This window comes from Rutilus rutilus (assembly GCF_951802725.1).
Source record: "Rutilus rutilus genome assembly, chromosome: 21".
In the NCBI taxonomy this organism is placed as follows: domain Eukaryota; kingdom Metazoa; phylum Chordata; class Actinopteri; order Cypriniformes; family Leuciscidae; genus Rutilus; species Rutilus rutilus.
The window spans coordinates 16,224,699-16,251,124 of NC_140226.1; the positions used below are offsets into that span (position 1 = coordinate 16,224,699).

A 26,426-nucleotide genomic window follows, 5' to 3' on the forward strand; every position below is an offset into this window, starting at 1 on the left:
AGGGGTTCTTAAAGGAAAAGACTCTAAATGTCTTATATTGCTTGGGTAGGAGTGCCATCTAGTGATGCATTCAGTAACCTGCCAGTCTTGAAAACACAGTGGCTTTAAAAAGTATACGCTACTGGTCATAATTTTGGGGTCATACATTTCATTTTTCTTAGAAATGAATACTTTTATTCAGCAAGGATGCATTAAATGAATCAAAAGTAACAGTAAAGACTCACATTATTACAAACTAATAATTATTTTGAAATTTCTTCTCAAATAATCCTGAAAAAAAGTAGCATAGTTTTCACAAAAATAAAAGCACAATAGATTTAAATGTTGATAATTGTTATAAATTAGCATATTAAAATTATTTCTGAAGGATCATGTGCCATTACAGGAATAAATTACATTTTATATATTAAAATACAAAACAGTTACTTTAAATTGTAATAATTTCACAATACTGTTGTTTTTATTGTATTATTTTAATAAAATAAATGCAGCTTTGGTGACTTATTTCAAAATCATTTCATAAAAAAAAAAAAAAATTACAGACACTAAGTTACTTTTTAACTGCAGTGTATATTAAATTATATAGATTGTTTTATATTGAGTAACCATTTTAGGTAAACTAAGCCAATGTACAATAAAATGTTGTCATAAATATAATGAACAACTCATTTTGGCCGTGAAACATGCCATGAACAATTTAATCTACTGCACATTCCATATGATTCATTTTTTGTAACACAATATTTACATTTAAGGTCAGAGAAGGTTATGTTAAATTTTCATATCTCTGATCACTGATGTTCGCCTATTTGAGAAGCTGAATTCGGAGTTTCCACTCCGGGGCCCATCCATATTACAGACAGCCAATATTTCTGCCTAACCTCATGCACATGTCCTTTGTCATTCACGATCTTGTCCTCAGCAGCTGTACATCTCTTGTCGTTCCGCTTGACTTGTTGTAAATTCCTACCTGGTTTATTGTTTATCTGCATCTTCTGCTGCCGATTATCATATTATTCTTCATGGCTTGGAAAATAATATTGCCTATTGTAAACTGGACTCTTGTAATCTTTGTGGAACTTCTGATTTGTATCATTATATTATTTAGTATTATATTATTCTGATCGAGAAAGGAGAAACTAGAGCTAAGGAGTATGTTAATTCATTATCATATTAAGGCAACTAAAGTGCAGTATTTTGTTTATTTTACTAATGAAATTAATTATGTGCTATGTAAAAGGGTCTGTTAATTATCTACCATTTGTAACATTAATCTTTGAAAGCAGAGGACCAATCAGAGCAATCATGACATGATGGACAAACTTTGCACAAATTAACTTCCAATTAACAGCTTCATTCTACCAAGCTTTTATTTTATTATGATGTTTTTCGCATTTTAAATGCACAAGTAGATAAACAGTGGAAGAAATGAGTTTTTCCATTTGATTTTGCATTGTATTTATTAATTACAGCATTACTGCATAATTATTATTCATAATCATGGACTGTATATTAAAGATTCAGATTTTAAATTAACATTAAGACTGAAATAAAACTGTTTAGAACAAAACAAACCAACAGAAGTTAAACTTGCTGATGAAACCCAGGGCACAAAAATGTCCACGTTTATTACGCTTCAGGATTATTTTTGAGAAGGTACTCAGCCTGAAAGATACAAATGACAAAATGAGAGAATTTTCCAGAAAATACCTTCAATTAAACTAATAAGGTGCAGCTGTTATTAGGAGGACCAACCTACCAGGAAGTCTATGGGGTCATCAGGACGTATTGTACAGCATTCGATGAGGCCTTGGGTGAGAGTGGGCATCACATCCCTCATCAGGTAGTTCCTGAAAGCTTCTGACTGAGATTCCAACAAGTCATGGTCTTGTCTCCTCAGCTCCTCAAGGTTTTGATTCTTAAAACACACACCAAAATCTCATTGATGAGCTGCTAGTCTAACATATTTTTCTGCAATAGCAAAACATTAAATGACAAGAAAAAAATGAGTGCAAGTCAAAGACCTTTCATCGCTAATTTTTTCACTGTGTCATTAATAAATCCTGACAGTAGTTTATTAACGCCAAAAGATAATAACAGCTGCTGGCGCAAGCTGTTAGTAAATCTGGCCCTTAATCTTAAATTCCTTTAAAAAATATATAATGTCATGTGCTTACCCACTCCCTCCAACGCTGATCTCTCTGTTGGGCCTCTTCTTCCTCCTGCCGCTCTGCCTCGGCCCTCTGCGCCGCCTGTTTCTTTAGCTGCTCTTCAGCTTGCCGTCGCTCTTCTTCCTCCACCTCCTCTGAGATCGGCCTGTAGTTCTTTGGTTTGCCTACTTTTTTGCAAATCTTCTCACTGACCAGCAAGTACTCATTGTCATCATTGCTTGTAATCTCTGCAATAAAAAGAAATAAATTTAGACTGTTAGGCCACACTTTTAATTAATTTAAACACATTAGTTAAATCAAGTCGTATTTATTGTAAAGAAATATAGCACAAGCATACTTTTCAAGCGAGGTATGCGAGATGTCAGTCAAAACTGTTTAAACGTCACAATACCACTCCTAAAGGTAAGGTCACATTAGTGAAATTTTGTTGGCAAAAATGTCTATTTTTATTGTCAATAGTGTAGCGATGTAAGGGTGTGTTCACACTTGTAGTTCGGTTGTCTTGAGTTTTTTTTGGTACGGACCAAAAAAAGAAAATGATACATCACGTCCTGGTTCGTTTAGCATTCACAGTGTTTAGTTGAGTAAAGTGAACTCATTGTCATGTTCAAGAAACCAGTTTGAGATGATTTGAGTTTTGTGATATGGCGCGTTATCCTGCTGGAAGTACTCGTCAGGTACCAGGCAACGTTTTTTCCAATCTTCTATTGTCCAATTTTAGTGAGCCTGTGCAAATTGTAACCTGTGCAAAAAAGTTTCCTGTTCTTAGCTGACAGGAGTGGCAACTAAAGGAATAGTTCACTTAAAAATGAAAATTCTGTCATCATTTACTCACTCTCAAGTTGTTTCAAACCTGTATGAATTTCTTTCTTCTGCTGAACACAAAGCAAGATATTTTGAAGAATCTCGGTAACCAAACAGTTGATGGACCCAATTGACTTCCATAGTCTTTTTTTTCTTTTCTACTATGGAAATCAATGGGGTCCATCAACTGTCTGTTTACCGACATTCTTCAAAATATCTTCCTTTGTGTTCAGCAGAAGAAAGCAATTCCTACAGGTTTGAAACAACTTAAGGGTAAGTAAATGATGACAATTTTCTTTTTTAAGTTAACTATTCCCAGAGATAGCAAAAGTACTCACTTCCCGTACTCAAGTAGAAGTAAAGATACTTGTGTTAAAAAATACTCTGGTAAAAGTAGAAGTACTGATTTAACTTCTTTACTCAAGTAAAAGTAACAAAGTACAGGCTTGGAAATTTACTTAAAGTATAAAATTAAAAGTAGCCTTGCGAATGACAACAATTTTTTTTATGCAAAGCTACCTGGACCACACAAATGTTACTAGAGTGCAAGCTGAGAAACTTAAGTGGATTTGGAAAAAAAGTTCTTTATATGCCATTGCCTACATTTTAAATGGATGTCTGCCTATAGGCCTAAAACATCACATAGCCTATATGATTATTGTGACAGACTGGGACTCCAGGTTAATAAGATTCTAAGTAGCAAGATATGAATTCAATAGTGATTCTGTGAGAATTCACAGATCCTCTTTTCTAATCTTCCCCTTAAAGACATCTACATGTATGTAATGATTTGCCGCGAATGAATGCCGCCGAATCTGTTGAGTCGTCTTGTAGTGGTGCATAAAGTGCAACGTATACTCCCATCCAATTGACCGTTCGCAAAGACCCGCCCCCTTTAGTTACCGTTGCTATGTCCGACAAGCTACGTCACTCCATGTTCTCATGCAGTGAAAAATACATCGCGGAGGAGAGAGGACACAGGCGGATGGCGGATTATGATTGGTCAGATAGCTTGTCAATCAAACTCCCTGCGAAGGGTTGATGACGTGAAAAATAATAACGGTAACTCCACTGAAATTATTTGAAACTAAAGTAACGAGCCAATTTTGTAAAATGTAAGGAGTAGAAAGTACCGATATTCACGTTAAAAATGTAAGGAGTAAAAGTAAAAAGTTGGAACAAAAATAAATAGTAAAGTAAAAATATCTGAAAAATCTACTTGAGTACAGTAAGACCCCGATCACACCTGACGCGTTTTTTGCAGTAAGAGGTGCCTTTTTTCAATTGTTTTCCTATGGCAGTGAGCGTTCTGTGCGTTGTTTATGCGCCCCAGGCGCCTCGCGTTTTACCGCCTGCTGCGCCTCGCGTTTTTTGCAGTTGAAAAAAAAGCAACTCCGAGCGGAAAAAGCACCCGACGTCATCACGTTTTTTCCCACTGTCTCAGGCTCCTTCCCCGCCAGCGAGATGACGTTCCACGTCCCTAGAACTAGTTTCCTTGTCCAGGGATCGGGACTGCCGCCTGATCCACTTTGCACCGGCCCCTTACGGTCCCTCCTGCCGGTGGTGAGCCCACGGGAGGGCGGCCCCACGTCGCTGCTTCGGGTTGAGCCCGGCCGGGCCCCATGGGGGAGAGCCCGGCCACCAGGCGCTCGCATACAAGCCCCGACCTGGCTCCAGGGTGGGGCCCCGGCTGCGCCATGCCGGGCGACGTCACGGTCCTCGTTTTAAATTTCTTCAAAAAGGGTTAATGAACCACTCTTAGTCTGACCCGTCACCTAGGACCTGTTTGCCTTGGGAGACCTTACCAGGGGCATATAGCCCCGGACAACATAGCTCCTAGGATCCTTTGGGTACTCAAACCCTTCCACCACGGTAAGGTGGCAGTTCAAGGAGGGGGAACCAACGAACCAACCAACGAACTTCACGAACCAACTACCACAATTTTAACAGAAAGTAAATAAAGTTAATAAAAGGCTGATTTGACGTTTACTTGACTGACAGGACAGCTGTTTCGGTGGTTGCCTAGCAACATAAAAAAAACGCAGCGCACTGCTCGTTCTGTGTGATCGGGGCAGTGCTGTGTGCCTCCCGTTTTTCAAGTTGAAAAACGCGTTAGGTGTGATCGGGGCCTAACGAAGTATTTGTACTCCGTTACTTCCCATATCTGACTATTCCTTTAACTGACTTCTGCTACTGTAGCCCATCTGCTTTATCTCACTGGATATTTTCTCTTTTTCGGACCATTCTCTGTAAAACCCTAGAGATGGTTGTGCATGAAATTCCCAGTAGATCAGCAGCTTCTAAAATACACAAACTAGTTTGTCTGGCACCAACAAGCATGCAACGTTCAGTCACTTAAATCATCTTTCTTTCCCACTCTTCAGCAGATTGTTTTGACTTTGTCTACATGCCTTAAATGCATTGAGTTGCTGCCATGTGATTGGCTGATTAGATATTTGCGTTAACATGCAGCTGAACAGGTGTACCTAATAAATTAGTCGGTGAGTGTGTATTCTTTTGCCTAAACGATGCTGTGTGTTGGGCTAAGTGAGCTTGTTGTTTGTACACCTGGTGGGAATTTTACCATCTGAGAACTCACTAACAGCTTATAAACGAGACTAAATAGCGGCCTGAAAAGGTGGGTCTTGGACCTCGGTCCGCTTGTTTGGTGCACACCAAGGTTTGGATGGCAACATTCACACTTATTCAAATGAACCGCACTTACAGAGCAATTTAGTTTTTTAATCAAACCAAAGTGTGAACACATCCTATGAGTGTGTCTCACATATAAGTCACTTTCAGAAGCTTTCTCTTGAACCCATTGCAAAATCTGTGTGTGGAAATTTTTCGCACTCATGCAAAATTTGCGTGGATTCTTATTGAATTGACTGGATTTTCACAGAACAGCTGTAAATGTGACCATACCTTTATGCTTGGTCTGTATTAGCTAGCTCAACAGATGCAGTATTACTGGACTTCATTAAAACAGGATTTGGTTCACTCCTTCAATGTTACCTAAGTGCTCAGGATGAATCTCTAGGTCCTCAAAGAAGTTCAGCACTGTCTGATCCTCTACATTTCTCTCTCTGAAACGGGCCAAGTGGCGTGGGAACTGTTCAGGGGTGTAGGAAGTTCCCTCTACAACAGTCTCGGGTAGATTCAGAACACGGTTTTTCAGGAAATCATCAGTGGCGTCAACAGAGAACACAAACTCTGGAGAACAGACAAATGATTGTTTCTCCAGGATCATGTTGAATTTCAAAGCCACTTGTTACAGTATTTCTTTTAAATGAGTTGTGGGTATTCTGTCTACAAATACAACACCTCTTATTGACCGTGTTCACAAAAGTTACCACTATAATGTAAAGCTGAGCTAAAAAAGTACGTTTTTATTAAGCAAGGATACATTCAATTCATGTGTTAGTAAAGACATTTATCATGTTACAAAATATTTTGTTTCAAATAAATGCTATTCTTTTAAACTTTCTAAAGCCCCCTGAAAACATATGTATCACATTTTCCACAAAAATAATAAGCAGCAAAACCGTTTTCAACATTGATAATAAGAAGAAAAGTTTAGAATGATTTCTGAAGAATCATGTGACACTGACGACTGGTGTAACAGATGTGGAAAATTCAGTTTTGCCCTCACAGGAATAAATTACATTTGAAAATATATTAAAATAGAAAACAGTTATTTAAAAATATATAATATTTCACAATATTACTGATTTTACTGTATTGTTACTGTTTTACTGTATTCAGCCTTGGCGAGCATGAGATTTCTTTCAAAAACATTAAACTTTTGAACAGTACTGTAGTTAAATGAGTTCAAATCAGTCATGCAAGCCTCAAATCTTAAGGCTAATAATTATGATGGAGAAGTCTGGGGAAAAAAATGGATTTCTAATCTGCATTATACATTATATTAATAAATTACACACCTGGGATGATCTTTTTCTCGTGTTTAGATTGCAAGTCTTCAGGCTCTTCTTCACCTGTTGAATATTTAAATAATCATGCAGCAAATCAAAACTCATGTATTATTAATCAGAATCATGATTTAATTTGTTCATATATCACCTAAAAAAGGCACATTTCTCACCAGTAAATAACTGCTTCGCCAGCTCGTATGTCTTAGGGAAACCGTCCAAAACGAAGCCCTGCTTCATACAGGGTTTAGTCCTGAGTTTGTCTCTCATTATACGAATCACATGTTGGTCATCCAGTCGTCCTAAAAAACAACAACAAAAACTTAATATATAATTTCAATATAAAGCACCAAATTTTTTTACAATTATACAACCTTCATTCTCATTCATGTTTTCCTTCAGAGTGTCCAGAAACTCTTGAGCTTCACCCTCATCATTTTCCATGTCCTCCGTTTGAACGCACGACTCCTGATTAATTCAACTAAGCATCAGTATAAATCTATAAAATTTACATTTATTTTTCAATGTAGAAAAACAGAAAAGGTCACTGCAGGGAGTTGTTTATATCGACATTGTTATAATGATTTTTTTTTAAATCAAATCTGAATTATTTGAACATGCTTTGCTGGTTCTGAATAAATTCTGGGTTTTGTATAACACTCACCAGGTTGACTAATGTTTCAGTGATTGTCTCCTTAAGTTTAACATGATGAAGTTTGTAATGCTTGCATATCCTCTCTGCTATAGTGCTCTTCCCAACAGCAGGTGGTCCCAGGATGCAGATACGAAGGGGCTGGGACACACACAAACACAGGTTCTTGTACTGTGAAACTTTAGATTGAGCCAAAAAGACCAACATAAAAAAAAGTACCAAAAACAAACATTCTGTGAGAAAAAACACAACTAGAGAATTTCAACGTACCAACAATCCCCTGGTCTGCTTGTATTCTTCAGTGATCTGCTCAATGTTTTCAACCATGCCATCTTTTGACACCCACTGGATGTTAAAATTGTCTTTCAGATACAGTGCTTCAATACGAAGGTTGACAAGCAAAGAATCAATATCTTTTTGCTGAAGAAAGTAAAAAGATATCATAGTTGATACAAAACCAAAAATGTACAATATTGATAATCTTCTCTGTAGAATGTCAGAACAATATTGACATTGATTCTTACTGTCAGCTCCCGTATAAGATAAATCTCCTCTTTTGAAACATTCTGAGTTTTTCCTGGTCCAAGCACAAGTGTTATTGCCTTGAGGAAGAAGATTTACTTGCATGAGAACCATTAACTTAAAAAAAAAAATATATATATATGTATGTGTATATATATAATGTATGTATGTATGTATGTATGTATGTATATATATATATATATATATATATATATATATGTATATGTATATAATGTATGTATGTGTGTGTGTGTGTGTGTGTGTGTGTGTATATATATAATGTGTATATATATATATATATATATATATATATGGGTCAATGACGTGACGGGTCATTTTTTTGTCCAAAGGCCTTAATAATAATAAAAAAACAAATATATAACATCCAAAGTATGTAAGGTAGTACAACTTGATCTATTTTACTGAATCCAAAAGGTTTTAATTATATTTTACTACATATAAAGGTATTTTAAAGATTTTGAAGTGTCAAAAGGTCATTCGGTAAAACCGATATAGTAAATATTTCAATGGAATAATATTGTTTTTAATAACTAAAGGAACTACAATAATACAAATATAAAGCAGATATAACACAAAAAACAGTGTTAATTGATTGTACAAACCACAAAATCTTATTGTTAACACCTAGGTAAACTAAAAAATGGTTTCAAATATAGTTATATCTCCATTCTATTTTTTTACACTTTTAAAAACCTTATTCGTCAATGACCCATATACTGAATGTGTAAAATCTCACCTTTATGATATCCTCCATTGTGTTTTTGGAGTCATCAACAGCAACAAAGTATTGTGACTTTGCCTTGTGGTCAATGACATTTTGGATGATCCTTAATGAATATGAATCAAACGGATGTTAATGCCCAATAATTTAGCTTTTGCCTGGATGAAGTCATAAAAAGCTCCACAATTACACTAACCCTGCCAGATCATTGATGTGAATAGTGGGGATAATATTGGAGCCATCACCAAAGATGGGCACCTCGGAGACTTCCCCCTCCCATGACATCTGCATAGAGCAACGCAACACAACAAACTATTTAACTTCAACATTTCAATTAGTAAAAAGTATTTACAAAAGTAATATTTTTTAAATGTCTGTCCACTATGATTTACCTTAAAAAACAAATGAAACATGTGTTCTCCCATTCCATATTGTAGCCCTGATGCAACAACATATGTAGAGAACAGGGAGCTTTTCTGAAAATCATTCATAAATAAATATGAACTTCACACTTTTAAAGTCATGCTCAGTGTTGAAATATCTTACCATAACTAGTGTGTACAATTATTTAATATTGCATGAATTTTCAACCAAAATGGAAAAATTATTATCCCACAAGGTTTCTTGCTTACAGTTTTGCCTAATTTGAGCACAAGTTTCTCCAATTCGATATGATCACGGAAGTTGGGGTGTGCTTTTCTTTTCCTGTAGTGCTCGTCTGTAATAGGAATCTCTGGGTCATCCTATTGTGGAGTTAAAATATTCATTAATACAACCTTTTAATCATGTTTACATGCTGATCAATAAAGTAGCATACTTGATAATTGATAACAGTGTTCTTATTCCTACTTTATCGACTGGTTTAGACATAGCCCACGTCATGATGGTTGACACCAGGATAAACATCTTGTGTCCAGAAAAAGTGTCCATTTCTGTATGAAGAGCTGTGATTGGATGATAATTTAACTAGCATCTGCTCAAGAAAAAGGTTCATAGCAGGAAGTAGCAACATTCAATAAAAATGTGATAGCCTACCTGAGACGGCCCACTGTGCTTCAGTTATCTGATCAGCATGCTGAGTAATATCAAAAATGATCACATCACATTTCATCAGATGATGGAGAAGCTCTTCACGCTTCAAGTGCTGGTAGAGATGAAAAGGGATGTTATAGAAAAAATAGTAAAGTGACAGACTGTAAGTTACAACTTATGAAAGACTTCTTCACAATGCTGTAGTACATGGGTGATTTATTTACGTTGTACACTTCAGAGATAAAACTGCACTTCTCCTCTGTTTGGCTGGAAACTGTTCCCACAATTTGGAAGGTTGCATCTTTGATTTTGGGTTGCTCATCCTGCAGCCTGTCTTCGTCCTCCTCCACATCAGCCTCACCCAAGTCCACAAGAGATGCACCAACTACACACGAGTCTAAAAACTAAATACAGGATAATAAATTATGGACATTATAGCCCTAATTTCAAGCAGTGTCTTGATGTGACATGCTGTAATTCATCTGAAGCAAGCTAACCAAGTTAGCCAATCTTTCTAATTTCACTGCAAGTATTGGGCTAACTTATACGTTACCGTTCTCTTACGAGAGGTTCTCTCGTATTGCGTAAGTTGCTTACGCTACGGGTAAAGTAATCTTTTCTCGAGATATGAAGGCAAAAAATTATCCTTAATTTTTATAATCTTGTCAATGCAGTGCAGCAGCAGGCAGACCTAGAGCAGGCTATCTAGCGTGCTCATTGGCTGCCCAGCGGCAACTGCAGCAGCCTACCACTGAGCCTGGCGTGACGTCACGCCCAATGGGGGCGCTTGGCGCCCTCACGCGTCACAGCCCGCCAGAAGGGGCGTGGTTAAGCGTATAAAAGGAAGGCTCGGAGGCTGGTTCACTGATTTTCGTCTCGTCAGCGAAGCTCTCTGCATCGCTGGACTCTGAGAGAAGCCGCCGTCGAATCAAGCGACCAGCAAGCCGAGGATAGAGTCTGAGGAAGCCGGTCGTCTTCGCCGCCTTCAGCCATCCGTGCCTGCTTCGCTATCCGGCGATAGTATCCTTTTATTACTGTGCTTCACTGTGTGCTCGCCGCCGCGACACACTATTCTAAAAGAGCGCGAGGCGTTTGATTCAAAATGCCTCGCATTTCCTGCGGCTCGTGCAGAGCCCCGCTCAGCGACAGGGACCGCCATGTGATCTGCGCTCTCTGCCTGGGACGAGACCACGCAGCCCTCGCTCTCTCTTCGGGGGGCTGCGAATTCTGCGTAGAGAACTGTCGATGTCGACCCTGCGGGCTCGACTCGCCTCGTTCGACGCTCCCGCTGTCTCTCCGCCTGCCTCCACCGGGCCGCGCAAGAAGAAGCGCCGCTCCCAGAGGCCACCGGAGCCCGATGCAGCAGCTGAGTGCTCGCCGGATTCCTTACCGCGAGCCTCGCTCTCTCCTTCTCCGCCCCCCTTCTCCGACGCGCAGCTGCCGGCTCTCGCCCGCACTGCCGTCGCCTCAGGGGATGAAGCGGACGAGGCTGCTATCGGCGACAGCTGCTCTCTTCTAGCCAAGGACAGCGAAGAGTGGTCCGGATCTCACCGCTCCGCCTCCTCTTTGACACGGGAGTCTAGCAGGTCCCGCGCCAATGTCAACGCGGAGCTTCTCCGCCTCCTCACTAAGGCGGTCGACCAACTGGGCCTCGAGTGGTTCCCACCGAAGGCGCCCACGCCCAACAGACTCGATGGGTGTTTTCTGCCTAGCCGCCGCCAAGCGCCTGCCTCTAGGTCAGCACCCTTCCTGCCTGAGCTTCACACCGAGCTCTCGAAGTCTTGGAGCACCCCCTTCTCCGCTAGACTCCGCTCTCCGGTCTCCTCGACCCTCTCTCAAGTAGACGGGGCCGTCGAGAAGGGATATACTCAAATCCCCCCGGTAGAAGAGGCTGTCGCAACGCACCTTTGCCCGCCATCCGCTAGATGGCACTCAAAGTCTGCCTTGCCGTCCAAAGCCTGCAGGACCACATCAGCTCTCGTCGGCCGCGCCGTCTCTGCCGCCGGCCAGGCTGCTTCCGCCCTGCACTCGATGGCTGTTTTCCAGATCCTTCAAGCCGATCTCCTCCGCGAAATGGACGAGAAAGGCCCGGATCACGCTGTCCTGACGGACCTGCGCAGCGCAACGGACCTCTCGCTTCGCGCTACAAAGTCCGCGGCACAAGCCATCGGGAGATCCATGGTTTCGCTCACCGTCACCGAAAGACATCTTTGGTTGACGCTCGCGGATATGAGCGAGTCTGAGCGCTCCGTGTTCCTCAACGCCCCGCTCTCCCCCACCGGTCTTTTCGGCCCAGCGGTAAGCGGGATTGTGGATCGTTTTTCGGAGGTACAGAAGGCGTTGCAGGCTATGAATCTCTTCCTGCCCCGCCGCTCGAGCTCATCTGCAGGCCGCTCTCAGAATCAGCCTCCTGCACGCAGCTCGTCACAGCGCTCTTCTCAGCCTCCGTCTTCGCAGCGACGACAGGGCGGCCACCCTAGATCGCGCTCGACCAGCCGTCACAGACCGCCTCCCCCTCGGGGACCCCGGCCCAAGATAGCGCTGAAGCCCGAGCCCGCGAAGTCCTCCTAGCAACCGCAGGGAGGAAAAGATGGTTGAGTCCCGCCGCGGCCGGACTGCCATCAAAGCGCCCACCTCTGTCAGTCCCCTTAGAAAAGGCTACTGCAGCAGTGTACACCGCAGCCAACGAGTCAGTTATACAACTCGGTCGCCTGCACACAGACCCAGAGAAATCTCAAAAAGAGTGTAATGTCTGGTTATCCGGCTCACGCCGAGGGTGTTATGAGTGTAGAAAATGTGCCCACATCTCTGTGTTCACCCCTACACACAAGCACGATCCCCCCGGTATCTCCCACAGAGCGCACTCTCATAAAGCGGGCACGCGCCGCTCGAGTGCTAAGTGTAGGAAATGTGCCCACGATCCCGTGCCCACACCTACCCACTGCCCGCTCTGTCACACAGTTGTCCCGGGGTTCAGATCCTCTAAAGCACGCACGCGCCGCCCCATCCTCTCTGATACAGGTTCCCCATCCCGCGCAGTGCGGCGATCTGAACCCAGAGACCATTCGACCCCTAGCTATGCGTGCGAAAGCATGGAAAGCGATTCCGGGCGTGTCAGAATGGGTGCTGAATACTATAAAGCAGGGCTATTCGCTACAATTCGCTCGCCGTCCCCCGCGCTTTCGAGCACGGACCGAGACGAGAGTGAATACAGAAGTAGCGCACCTACTTCAAGCAGAAATAGCAAAGCTGCTGTACAAGGGGGCTATAGAAAAGGTGCATCCTTCTCTGAGTGAGACGGGCTTTTACAGCCGTTATTTCCTCGTACCCAAGAAGGACGGAGCTCTAAGACCTATTTTAGATCTGAGATATTTGAACAGAGCTCTCATGAGACGGCCGTTCAAAATGATCACAACCAGACAAATCCTCGCGCAAATTCGCCCGAGGGACTGGTTTATCTCTCTCGATCTGAAAGACGCATATTTTCAGATCCAGATTATACCCCATCACAGGCCATTCTTGAGATTCGCCTTCGACGGTCAGGTATATCAATACACCGTCCTGCCGTTCGGCCTGTCTTTAGCACCCCGTACATTCACGAAGTGCATGGACGCTGCTCTCGCTCCCCTGAGAAGACATGGGATGCGGATATTGAACTATCTGGACGACTGGCTGATACTGGCGCAGTCAGAGACAGAGCTCATGTCTCACAGAACAGCGGCAACTTTCTGGGAATAGAACTGGACTCGGTGGCTATGACGGCCAGATTGTCAATGCAGCGCGCGCGCCGCATTCGACATCTCGCCGCGTCTTTCCACACAGGCAGCCGGGTCCCGCTGAAAACATTTCAGAGAATGTTGGGCCATATGGCCTCAGCTGCAGCTGTGCTCCAGCTGGGCTTACTGCGCATGCGCCCGTTACAACGCTGGCTGAAAGCGCGAGTGCCTCACCGAGCCTGGACTGCCGGCGGCTCGCGAATCAGTGTGAATCAGGGCTGTGTTTCAGCCCTGCAGCCCTGGCTGGCGGCCGAATGGTACCACACGGGGGTGACAATGGGAGTTGTCTCGCACCGAAAAGTTGTCTCGACAGATGCCTCCAACCTAGGTTGGGGGGCTCTTTTCGAGGGCAGACCGGTCTATGGCCTCTGGTCAGACCAGGAGAATCGCCTTCACATAAACTGTCTAGAGATGCTGGTGGTTGAGAATGCGCTGAAGCACTTCCTCCCATACCTGCGGGATCACCATGTACTAGTCCGCACGGACAATACGTCAGTGGTGTCCTACGTGAACCGTCAGGGCGGTGTCAGATCCAAAATTCTCTGCGTCCTGGCAGAACGCCTACTCGTTTGGGCTCAGCACTCACTGCGCTCGCTGAGAGCCGCGCATGTGCCTGGTCACCTGAACGATGGTCCAGACAGACTGTCCAGAGACAATGTTCCCCTGGGGGAATGGTCTTTGCATCCCCAGACAGTCCAGTTATTGTGGTGCCTTTTCGGCAAAGCGAAAGTCGACCCTTTTGCATCAAAAGACAACGCTCACTGCCCAAGGTTCTTTTCGAAGAACGAGGATGCGCTGGCCCAAACCTGGCCCAGCGGCCCGCTGTACGCTTTCCCCCCGGTCTCACTGTTGCCACAGGTCATCAGGAGAATCAGGGAAGCGCGCCACTCCGTGCTCCTCATAGCCCCGCACTGGGAGAATCAAACGTGGTTCCCGGAGTTAATGCGGCTGGCAGACACAGCCCCATGGCCGATCCCGGTGAGGAGAGACCTTCTCTCGCAAGCCCACGGCTCGATCTGGCATCCTCATCCAGAGCGCTGGTCTCTGCATGCATGGATAATCAACGAATACCCATTGACCTGCCAAAAGGGGTTGTGAAGACGATCACACAGTCTAGGGCTCCCTCTACGCATCAAAATGGTCTGTGTTCGATAAGTGGTGCACCGCCAAAGATTTGGACCCACATACGTGTGGGGTGCTTTGCTTCCTTCAAGAGCTGTTGGACATGGGCAGGTCCCCCTCCACGCTCAAAGTGTATGTTGCGGCCATTTCAGCGTTCGCCGACTCGGCGCATGGGATCATGGCATTAGGCAGGAACGAGTTCATCATCCGCTTCCTTAGAGGAGCCAGGAGGATGAATCCCCCGCGGCCCCCGTCGGTTCCTATTTGGGATCTTTCCCTGGTCTTAGAGGCCTTGAAAGCGCATCCCGTTGAGCCGATAAAAACTGTGGATTTCAAATATCTCACGCTCAAAACCATTTTTCTGATAGCTCTGTCATCAGTCAAACGTGTGGGTGACCTACACGCGTTATCAGTTAACGCCGCGTGCCTCGAGTTCGGACCTAATGACTCGAAAGTCATTCTCAAACCGAGGCACGGTTATGTCCCCAAAGTGATGGGCACTCCCTTCAGAGCGCAAGTCATTTCTCTCTCAGCTTTGCCGGCATCCGGCAGCGAGGTCGATAATAACCTCCTCTGCCCTGTCAGAGCACTGAGAAATTACATCACGCGCACCGCCGCTGTCAGGCGCTCGGAGCAGCTTTTCGTTTCGTTTGGTGGGCACACCAAGGGTCTCGCCGCCTCGAAACACAGTCTGTCCAGATGGATAGTGGACGCTATTGCGGCTGCTTACGCATCTAAAAACCTGCAGTGCCCCTTGGGCATCAGAGCTCACTCCACTAGAGGCATGGCCTCGTCGTGGGCTTGGTCCAGCGGGATTTCCATTCATGACATTTGTACAGTGGCGGGCTGGGCCTCCCCTTCTACATTTGTTAGGTTTTACAACCTGGAAGTTCCCGCCCTGCAGGCTAAACTTTTATCAAAAGTCTTTGTCTAAGTCGCGCGTATGCCCGGCCCACATTCTCGTGCGCAGGCTACTGCTGTTCGATTTAGCTCTCCTGGTTGAGCTGCACTATAAGGGTTGTGTCGGTTTCAGTACAGACCGGCTGGGCCGCTCTGCACTCCCTACTGTGTGCTTATGTACATGCGCTAGCCATTCTGTTGGCCGCCCGGCTCCCACTTATCGTGTTCCCCGGGCTTTCCCTGGGACTCATTCAGTGGATGCTGGGCGCGCACGGCGTTGACAAGGGTGTTCCCGTAGCGTAAGCAACTTACGCAATACGAGAGAACCTCTCATAAGAAAACGTAATTGGTTACCTAACGTAACCTCTGTTCTCTCTAGAAGAGGGAACGAGTATTGCGTAATCCGCCGTGCTCGCGCCACGAGCTCATTCGCTTCATTGACGAAAACCAGTGAACCAGCCTCTGAGCCTTCCTTTTATACGCTTAACCACACCCCTTCTGGCGGGCTGTGACGCGTGATGGGCCTTTCACACAGGACGCGGTATGCGCGGCGCTTGCCGCTGGGTTCAGCGTTGCCCTTCAGATACAACGCGATTTGCGCTGCGCTATGACGTAGGCGGAGTTTTAAAAACTTTTAGCGGGAGCTCTATTACGTCTGTTGTTCCTCCTTTCAGTCAGCAGCAAACAATGTATCTGTCCCGTTCTAAGAAGCGAGCGATAGACGATGTCCCTATACGACCTCAAACTTGTATCGTACAGCTCAGGAAATTCCGACACACACAGTACTAGCCGTTCATCCATTTTGATTTCCGTGCTTGTTTGGATCCCCCGATTCTATTGGCCGCGCTGGTAATCGTCACAGAGCGCAGCGGCAAAAGTTGAACTATTTTGAACTTTGACCGCGGCGTGCGAGTGAGCACGCCAATGATGCGCACCGCTGCGCTTGCGCTTTGGTCGACGCAGCAACAAAACGTCCTTGCGCGGCGCAAGCCATTGAAATGAATGGGTTTTATAGCGCAGCGCCGCGCATACCGCGTCCTATGTGAAAGGCCCATGAGGGCGCCTAGCGCCCCCATTGGGCGTGACGTCACGCCAGGCTGCTGCACTGAATTGACAAGATTATAAAAATGAAGGACAATTTTTTGGCTTCATATCTCGAGAAAAGATGACTTTACCCGTAGCGTAAGCAACTTACGCAATACTCGTTCCCTCTTCTAGAGAGAACAGAGGTTAGGTTAGGTAATCGATTAGCCTACGTTTTCGACTATAACGATTTTTTTAGAGGGTTAAGAATGCATTTGTGCCGCTGCAACTTTGGTGCAATATTATAAAAAGAAATAAAATAACTTACCTTTGCAATATTTTTCGTTGTGTAATTATCAACATTGTTGATAAAAACCCGCATGGATTTCGGCGGTCTCTCCTCAATCTTGTCCGCCATACTGTGTTGTTGTTGTCCTGTTGCTAGGAAACGGATGCATTCACACTGTTTTCATTACTAAAATATAAAACTAAACTCATTGTGTAGGCGCTTAAAAGCCTCTATAAATAATATAACAAAACGCACACACACACACAATATATATATATATATATATACACACACACACACATATTTATAACCTTTTAACGTTAATTTCATTTGAATGTATATTATATATATTTTTTCATATAAATATGACTAAGCTGTAAAAAAAAAAGGTCTTGCATTGATTGTCATTTGCTGTCCATATTATTACAATTATTTATTTTGTTTGTTTGTTTGAATGGTTCTGCGACTGCATGCAAGGAAATCTTCAAGGCATTTATTCAGCAAACATATAGGCTATTGATTCTTTGCTTGTCAACCTTCGTATTGAAGAATTTTTAACATCCAGTGGGTGTCAGAAGATGGCATGGTTTAAAACATTGAGCAGAGCAGATCACTGAAGAATACAAGCAGACCAGGGTTGGTACCCTGAAATGCTCTAGTTATATTTAATTTTTTGGTATATTCACAATGAAGCACTGATATTGTGCATGATTGATCATGCTGGTCATTTGTGGTCATTATCTGGTCAAAGCTAGATGATGAATCATCTGATTTACCCGCAGATGGGGAAGATCCTTGGTAGACACAATATTGTTAATTTTCAGAAATTCTGAATCACACAAGTGGTTTAAATTATATATTATTATATTATTATTATTATTAATAATAATAATAATAATAAGACACATTGGTTATGGCTGCATAACTGAAACCTTAAAAATTAAAAACTCATTAAATCTCTTCATAATCACATTAGTCAGATACAAGAAAATGTGTGTTTCCAGTCTGCTTGTTTACAGTGTCACAACAATGGCAAACCAAAAAAGATCAGGCTAAAGCCTCTATAGCAAAATTATCGAACTGTGCAAGTTCAAAAGAACTAGTGCCTATGGCCGCCCATCCATGCCGTGGCTCCCAGAGCACTGCATTATTCCAGAGAGCATAGCCATTGAGGTCTGCTGATGCATAGTTTCCCTAAAAACAGAGAAGAAATAATCGATCAGCTGCGTTTATTCATGAAAAAGTGCAAATCCAACAGTATGGTGAAATGAGAATCAAGTCACAACAGGTAAGACTTAAAATAGAGGAATAACTCGGCAATTAATATGTATAGGAACATTTCTATATAATATAACAAACCTTGACTGTAAGGGTCAGTGTGTACCATACCCGCGCTCTAGTTCCAGACTGTCCCTCAGCAAGAACTGTCATTCCACCTGTCAAACAAAGGTTTTGCATACATGACCTGGCCTAGTCAAACTTACAGCAGTAGGGGAAGAAACAAACTTTTATTTTTCAGATGCTTACTGAGGTCATTGGTGACTTTGTAGGTGCCATCTGCATACACCCAGAAAAAGATTCCCTTTGTATTTCGGACGACTCCTCCACCTTTATCCACTCTGACAGCAATGAAGACTCCACCAGTGTGCACAGCCTCCATGTACACGTCGCATGACACCATTAGGTCATGCCTGATAATCGTAAAATACACAGAGCTTTTAATAAGTCAAGTCGCCTCAATTTATATAGCTTTATACAGTACATTGTTTCAAAGCAGCTCTATGGTGTGTGGCAAGCAGGGCGGGGCCGAGAGCCGTGGGGACGGAGCGAGGCCGGTGTTAATGAGCGTCGCCTGTGCACCACACCGGTCTCGAGTCCCACGGAGGAGCTCCAGAAGGATAAAAGGAGGAGTGACGACAGTGGAAGATGAGAAAGAACCAGGCCTGGGACATTTATGTTGTGTCTTATTATGTTTATATGTTACATATAATTTATGCTTTACTTTTGGTTTGTTATTTATGTTTATTTTGTGAATATAGTTATGTTGAATGTTTGCCGGTTCCCGCATTGTTACAGAGTAGCCCCTTTCACACAGCAATCCCAGTAAATAACCGTAAAATTGCCAGAATGATTTCACCAGTAAATACACAAATATGCTGTTCACACAAGCATGGCGTTCCGGCTTTTTACCGGTAATGCCGGATACCCACTTAACGACTAGCTGAAATATTCTAAGACTGACTAAACACACGACTGTTTCCATCGATTGCAGCAGATTTTAAACACAGACTGTGAACACCGACCAATTTACCAGTATTTTTTTCAGTCTTGTTCACACATGATCTCTTACCGGTAATTTACCAGTAAAGACTGTATGTGTGAAAGGGCTAGTGATAAACAGGAAAATAATCATCAGTGATGCAAACAGAATTAAATTCTGCTGTAAAGTTCAGTTCAGTTCAATACCTGTATGAAGTTAATCAATAGAATCGAATTACGTAAATTATCGTTTATTTCTAATATAAAGATGATTTTCTAATTATTATTTTCTTAATTCACACAAGTACACTAGCATTTAAAAGTTGAGTCAGTAACAATTCTTTTTAAATAAGTATCTTATGCTCACCAAGGCTGCATTTATATGATCAAAAATACAGTAAACCAGTAATATTTTGACATATTAATACCATTTAAAATAACTGTTTTCTATTTTTGTAGTATATTCCTGTCATGACAAAGCAGAATTTTAAGCAGCCATTACTCCAGTCTTTAGTGTAATTTAATGCGTTTACTGTGTCTTTTGCTCATCTTAATGCATCCTGGCCGAATAGAAGTAAATCTAACTGACCCCATACTTTTGAACGGTAGTGTACATAATCAGGGCCGTGTGATCGCACTGGGCCCTGCGCTAGTCCGCTTTCTCTAACTCGCGCTGAGCCCCGCCCCATGCTGGGGACGGCCCTGTACATGATAGTCATAAAATCCTGACAAATGTTATGCAAACCATATTTAACACTGCTGCTCTCACCATTTATAATCACCAATAACACTTATTGTCTGATCAGCATCTGCAACCCAGGTCACCGGACGCTGAGTGACCACCTGTCGCAGAGTGAAAACATGAGGTCCAGGATCCGTCAGGTTCGTGAAGTATTCGAAGACCCCTGTCTGATCTGCAAAGTTTGGAGCCTCTGAGAAATATGGATTTCCAGCTGAGAGATAGGAAGCCAAAGTTCCAGTTGTTAGAGTAACACAGACTGTTGTGTGAAAAGTATGCAAAAAATAATTAAAAAAGGGGAAAAAATTACAACAAAGTTACTTACGGACATCAAAATCATCTTTGTACTTTTTAGGAAAGGGAGCAGTGGGTGGAGGATCTGGGTAACTCCCTCTCTGACCGTTTGTTACAGTAGTAAATGTGTATACCTCGTCAACATCAAGCTCAATGCTGAAAGACCCCTCTATTACCTATAGCATTCACAATTCACACAGAAATATTACATTAGATGTCATTTTATGAAACACACATCCGTAAATAATAAACCCAGGCAAAATCAAAAACATACCCTTATAGCCTACTGTTTTTAAAGAGGTTATATCATGAGACAATTCTTTAATTTTATTGATTTTGTGTATGTACTTACTTTAATAGGCTTGAGATTTTGGAAGAGGACTGTCTTGTCTGTCTTGAAATCAAACTTTGAATGCCACACCTGCAGTTCACTGATCGAAGCCTGTTAAAAAAAGTTATTCCATATATTACCATAAATTCATTTAGTCCATAATAAACTCATTTAAACCACATCAAACAGCACTTACAAAAGTCCCTTTCAGATGGAATGTTACATTCTGGGCCGTGACATTATAGGGAAGCAGAGGAGGTCTTATACACACAGAGTGGTCATGGGTCTAAAAAAAACCCAGAAAAAATAGAATAATATGTTTACATACAAATATAAAGACCATTAAGACGTGCACTACTGTTCACAAGTTTGGGGCCAGTAAGATTTTTCTTTTTTAATTAATACTTATATTCAGCAAAAGTGACAATAAAACATTTATATTATTAGAAAATATTTATATTGGACTTTCTATTCATCCACAAAATATGAAATATTGATAATAAGAAGAAATGTTTCTTGAGTGACAAATCAGCATATTAGAATGATTTCTGAAGGATCATGTGACGACTGGAGAGATTATGCTGAAAATTCAGCTTTGCCATCACAGGAATATAATTTTATAGTAAAATAATAATATAATTTGAATATAAAATATATTAAAATTGAAAATAGTTAACTTAAATGTATAATATCTCATAATATTACTATTTTTACTGTATTTCTAATCAAATATATGCAGCCTTGGAGAGCAAATAGACTTTTTTCAAAAACCTTTAAAAAAAAAAAAAAACATCTAAGCGAACTTTTGAACAGTAGTGTATGTTATGCTAATTGATTCGAATTTTTTTATTTTTTATTATTTAAAGTCTCACCATAGTTTCAGTGATTATTGTTAGATTTCCTCTCTCATCAGTCAATGCAACATAACTCCCACCATGTGTGAAGTGTCCCACTGTCTGCAGGTACGTCCAGCCAGGCTCAGTAAACTGGGTAGTGTGGGCTTATAGGATTTTATGAATCAGATACTTTGTTAGTTGCATCACACATGATCTATATGATCTTACATGATTCATATAAAATTAATGCATACAGTACCAGTCAAAAGTTTGGAAACATTACTATTTTTATTGTTTTTGAAAGAAGTCTCTTATGCTCATCAAGCCTGCAGTTAAAAAAAACAACAAAAAAAACAGTAATATTATGAAATATTATTACAATTTAAAATAATGGTTCTCTTTTTTAATATATTTTAAAATGTAATTTATTTTTGTGATGCAAAGCTGAATTTTCATCAGCAAGTACTCCAGTCTTTGGTGTCTTATGATCCTTCAGAAATCATTCTAATATGATGATTTGATACTCAGTTATTATCAATGATGGAAACAGTTGTGCTGTTTAATATATTTTTTTGGAATACTTTTTTCAGGATTCATTGATGAGTAAAACGTTAACAGCATTTATTCATAAAAACAGCATTTATTCAAAATAAAAACATTTCTAACAATATAAATCGTTACCATCACCTTTTATCAATTTAACGCATCCTTGTTGAATTAAAGTACTAATTTCTTTTAAAAAAAAATAGTTATTGTTCCCAAACTTTTGAACTGTAGTGTATATTGTTACAAAAGATTTCTATTCTAAATAAATACAGTTCTTTTTAACTTTTTATTCATCAAATAATCCTGAAAAAAGTATCTCAGGTTATAAAAAAAATATTAAGCAGCACAACTGTTTCCAACATTGATCATAAATCAGCATATTAGAATGATTTCTGAAGGATCATAAGACACCAAAGACTGGAGTACTTGCTGATGAAAATTCAGCTTTGCATCACAAAAATAAATTACATTTTAAAGTATATTAAAAAAGAGAACCATTATTTTAAATTGTAATAATATTTCATAATATTACTGTTTTTTTTTTTTTTTTTTTAACTGCAGGCTTGATGAGCATAAGAGACTTCTTTCAAAAACATTAAAAATAGTAATGTTTCCAAACTTTTGACTGGTACTGTATCTCTAGAGTGCATAAAAATACACAGGTGTTTGGATAATACCTGTTATCCAAATAGGGGACTCAACAACATAGTTTCCACTCCATGGCTCCATTGCAGTCATTAGTCCATCCCTTCCAAAGGGAAGGTCCTCATAATAACTAGCAAGGAGGTTCCAAGATATGGTCCTGTAAGAGAACACAAACTATTGCTTTTCCAATTGTCAAATGCACTCTGTGAAATGAATGTATGATAAAAAGGGAAATGCTAAATGTCTTTATCAGAGTTGTCATACGCTGTCATTTTGCCATTGACGTAGTTCTGGTTGAGAATTCGGGCCCAGCAGCCTCCGCCAACGTTGTCATTAAAGGTACTGTAATCTTCAGAGGACCACAGTTTTTTCCCAGTCTTCAGGGCTTTGGGCACAGTGCTGGTTCCAGGGTAATGAACCCTGTCAGTCAAACAATTCCAACAGGAAGATCTTACATCACCATTCTTCACATTTATTGACATGTCATGCTAGTGTATTTTATTTTAATTCATTCATCTTTAAAAATGGGATGTGTATATTTTAATAAGTAATCATTCATAAAAAATAAAATAAAATAAAAAAGTATCATACCCTAAGACTTCAACAGCATCTTGTAGCTCTCTGTCAGCAATTATAACAGAGGTGATCGGCTCCCAGAGGTTATCACTGGCAATGATTTTAACTCTCTCCAAACCAATTTTATCCAGTGTATATCGTAAAAGCTAGTAAACAAGGCAGAGAAAGTAATTTCTGACTTTTATATTTCATATGCAGTATATGCGTACCAATGTTAACAGATAATAATAAAACAGGCACCATGATTACACCTTTCAAAAGTTTAGGGTCTGTCAGCAGTCTCTTCTGCACACCAAGGCAGCATTTATTAATGCAGCAAAACAATAATATTGTGAAATATTATTACAACTATTTAAAATTACTAGTCTTCAATGTCACATAATCCTTCAGAAATCATTCTAATATGCTGATTTGGGGATTAAGAAACATTTCTTATTATTATCAATGTTGAAAACAGTTGTGGTGCTTAATATAATTCTGATAATTTTGTGATTCTTTGATGAATAGAACATCCAAAAGTATAGCATTTATTTGAAATACAAATTGTTGTAATATTGTAATATTACAATGTAGGTTTGTCAAGCTATTGCTTAACCATGTCATTCTGAGGGGAGCAACAGAATAGGAACTTAGGAAGCCACAATGCAGGCACCTAAAAATATTAAATGTAAAAAATAAAACACATTTTTTATGCAAATAGTTTATTATGACTCTGACATTGTCAGTACTTACCTTTATGTACTTACTGTCAAAATGCCTTTCATTCCATATCTGTACAAACAAAAAAAAGTCAGATTAGGAATACGGCCACAGAAATGTTTTTAAATGTAATGGAATATATGAGATGCATTTACCCCGACATAATCAATATCCAAGTCATGGTACTGCTTGGCCCCACGAATCCATGACACCACATAAGAGGCAGTGATGTCAGGGAAACCATAAGGCCAGTTTTCACCATTTCCAACCCATCCTGGAAAGGCCCATGGCAGACCTGTTGATTAATAAAAGGTAAATACAAAACCAAATACAATTTTGGATTGAATGTGCATAAGCACTAGAAGTATTTGTGCATGTTTGAACAATAGGTCATTTTTACCTATGAGGGTGATGTTTGGATTCCTCTTCTTAGCTTCCCTCATAAGCCACCATTCATATCCTCTAAAATAATTCTCATCGTCTTCATAGTGCATGTGTGAAGGCTCGGTTCCATCTGTAAATCATTAACTTACATTAAATAAGTCATTTGGATATTGCAAACACACCTTCACGATTAAAGTTAGAGGTTTTAAAACTGAAACTGCTCTGTATGTACCTGTAGTCTGAGCATCGCCTCCAATTTCAACCTTCAGTATTTGTAATGAGGCTCCAAATTTAGGCTGTTGAATACACATTGACATAACGTAAATATAGACATAATATTACATCAAATGTAGCCTGATTAGATTCCTTTCAAAGCAAACACACCTTGAATAGGTAGTCTAGTATCTGACTCCGATATGGTTCTGCATAATTGACAAGTAAACGCGAGGTTGCCTGTAAGTTAAACACATCGGTTTTCACACAGACGTTAGCGTTTTTTGTTAAGTTTCACTAACTAAGCACTTTAGAAGCTCTGAGAAAGGAAGCGCACTAAAGTAAAACACTCACCCCACCACCGCTTAAACCACCAATGCCATCAAACGATCGTCCTAAACCAGTTGTATCATCTAAATCGTAGTCCTCGCCTAAACAAGCACTGATACAGAGAAAAATACTAAAAAACACAAAACACTGTTTTTCTACGTTCATTCTATCTCGTGCGTTCCTGCAACATTATCAGCTGACTTGCATGTTCCGTGATAGGCGGTGCTGTGATGAGCCGACCACGCCCATAACTACGCCCCTCTCAAGCGTCATTGGTCACAGTGGCCGTGCGTAATCTACAAGGGCGCGGCTTGTCGCGGGGGCAAAAAACCAAAATGATAATATTTGTTAGATCTGCTTTTAGAAATAAGTCATTTCTGCTATATGTACATTTTCATGTCTCCATCATTTTAATATTGGCCAATTAGATAACAATATTATACTCATTATTTTTAAAGATTAAAAGATTGTAGTTTTTGAACACAGTTAGTGCAACTTTTAGTGCAACTTAATTTGGGTAATTCTTAAATCGGCCTCATTTTGTTTGAAGAAATGTTTTTGATGTCATGTCTGCCATGTTTCCTGGTTCTCTGCACATTTCTAAGATGACAAACTGCCATTTATTAAGATATATTCCAGGTTTCTTCATTTTTCCGTTTTAAATAAATCACGCTTTCTTACCACCTTTTATCCGAGTAGTCTCGTTTGCAATATCCCTTTAATTATTAAAAGACCGTCTTCCAGGAAGTGACATCATTTTGGTGGGAAAACAACAATCAACAATTTCAGCGTCTGTAAGTATTAGCGATGGATCGATTCCTGTGATGTTTTGTGGTATTAGTTGTTCTGTCACTGTAAAGCAGTCATATTTGAAAATAAATACAGAAATTGTTATGCTAATTGTTATCAAAATGGCAAAAGATGCTTAAAAGCATGTTGAATCAAAATGTTATTTTTTGAGTGTTTGTTGTGGTCACATAGACATGTGGCAGTAAATTGTCAGTATTTTAACATTACATGACAGTAAAGCCATGCTGTTTCATGGTGAATGCTTCCCCTGGGTTCACACTTTTTTCATCAAAGTCGAAGCATATGAACAGAAAATGTAGCCTATACAATAATGCTTGATGTCAGATGATGGCTTAACTGAATATTGGAATTCTGTACAACTGTGGTCGATTTTGATGAAAAATATATGTACAAGCAGGTTGAAGATTCACCTGTGGATTTCATTTTTGTGACGTGGTGATTCTAGTAATACGTTTTTCTGTGTTATTGTAAGCCATTGGTAAAGACATCATTATCTCTGGCATTGTGATGGTGATGTGGTCATACCTCAATTTTTTTGTAAACAATTTCAGTGGAGAGAAAAGCATGGTTTAAATTTAATATTCAGTTTCTTTCTTTCATAGTATCCAAACAGGACATGTCATCTTTCATAAACCATTTCATTTTTCATTCTACGTTTTCATTGCGGGTGAGATGCGAAAGGATTTCTCATAGATGGTATGAATTTTCTCAGGTTTGTGGAGCTGCCAAGTCAGCTTTACAGACTACTTTATTTACAGCATTCTCTTGTGGAGGCTTATAATACAATTGGAAGCATACA

At 40.8% G+C, this 26,426-nt stretch overlaps 2 protein-coding genes across 2 annotated transcripts; both read right to left on the reverse strand.

Moving 5' to 3' along the window:
* Positions 1–1,453: 1,453 nt before the first annotated feature.
* On the reverse strand, positions 1,454–17,115 carry ak7b (adenylate kinase 7b). The gene is made up of 18 exons (XM_084393859.1): positions 17,005–17,115; positions 10,080–10,259; positions 9,859–9,967; positions 9,673–9,767; positions 9,456–9,566; positions 9,216–9,299; positions 9,020–9,108; positions 8,839–8,929; positions 8,084–8,161; positions 7,830–7,979; positions 7,572–7,700; positions 7,282–7,375; positions 7,081–7,209; positions 6,920–6,973; positions 5,991–6,188; positions 2,178–2,398; positions 1,760–1,918; positions 1,454–1,665 (listed from the first exon to the last, which is right to left on the reverse strand). The coding sequence occupies exons 1-18, from the start codon at positions 17,092–17,094 to the stop codon at positions 1,630–1,632; spliced, it is 2,097 nt and encodes a 698-aa protein (XP_084249985.1). The 5' UTR covers positions 17,095–17,115; the 3' UTR covers positions 1,454–1,629.
* A 762-nt stretch (positions 17,116–17,877) lies between these two features.
* galcb (galactosylceramidase b) lies at positions 17,878–25,049 on the reverse strand. Its single transcript, XM_084392872.1, has 17 exons — positions 24,842–25,049; positions 24,659–24,727; positions 24,507–24,570; positions 24,291–24,404; positions 24,046–24,185; positions 23,924–23,962; positions 23,207–23,337; positions 22,880–23,035; positions 22,648–22,772; positions 21,461–21,588; positions 20,785–20,874; positions 20,610–20,699; positions 20,289–20,433; positions 19,994–20,177; positions 18,493–18,656; positions 18,325–18,401; positions 17,878–18,159 (listed from the first exon to the last, which is right to left on the reverse strand). The coding sequence occupies exons 1-17, from the start codon at positions 24,980–24,982 to the stop codon at positions 18,013–18,015; spliced, it is 2,004 nt and encodes a 667-aa protein (XP_084248998.1). The 5' UTR covers positions 24,983–25,049; the 3' UTR covers positions 17,878–18,012.
* Between the last annotated feature and the right edge of the window lie 1,377 nt (positions 25,050–26,426).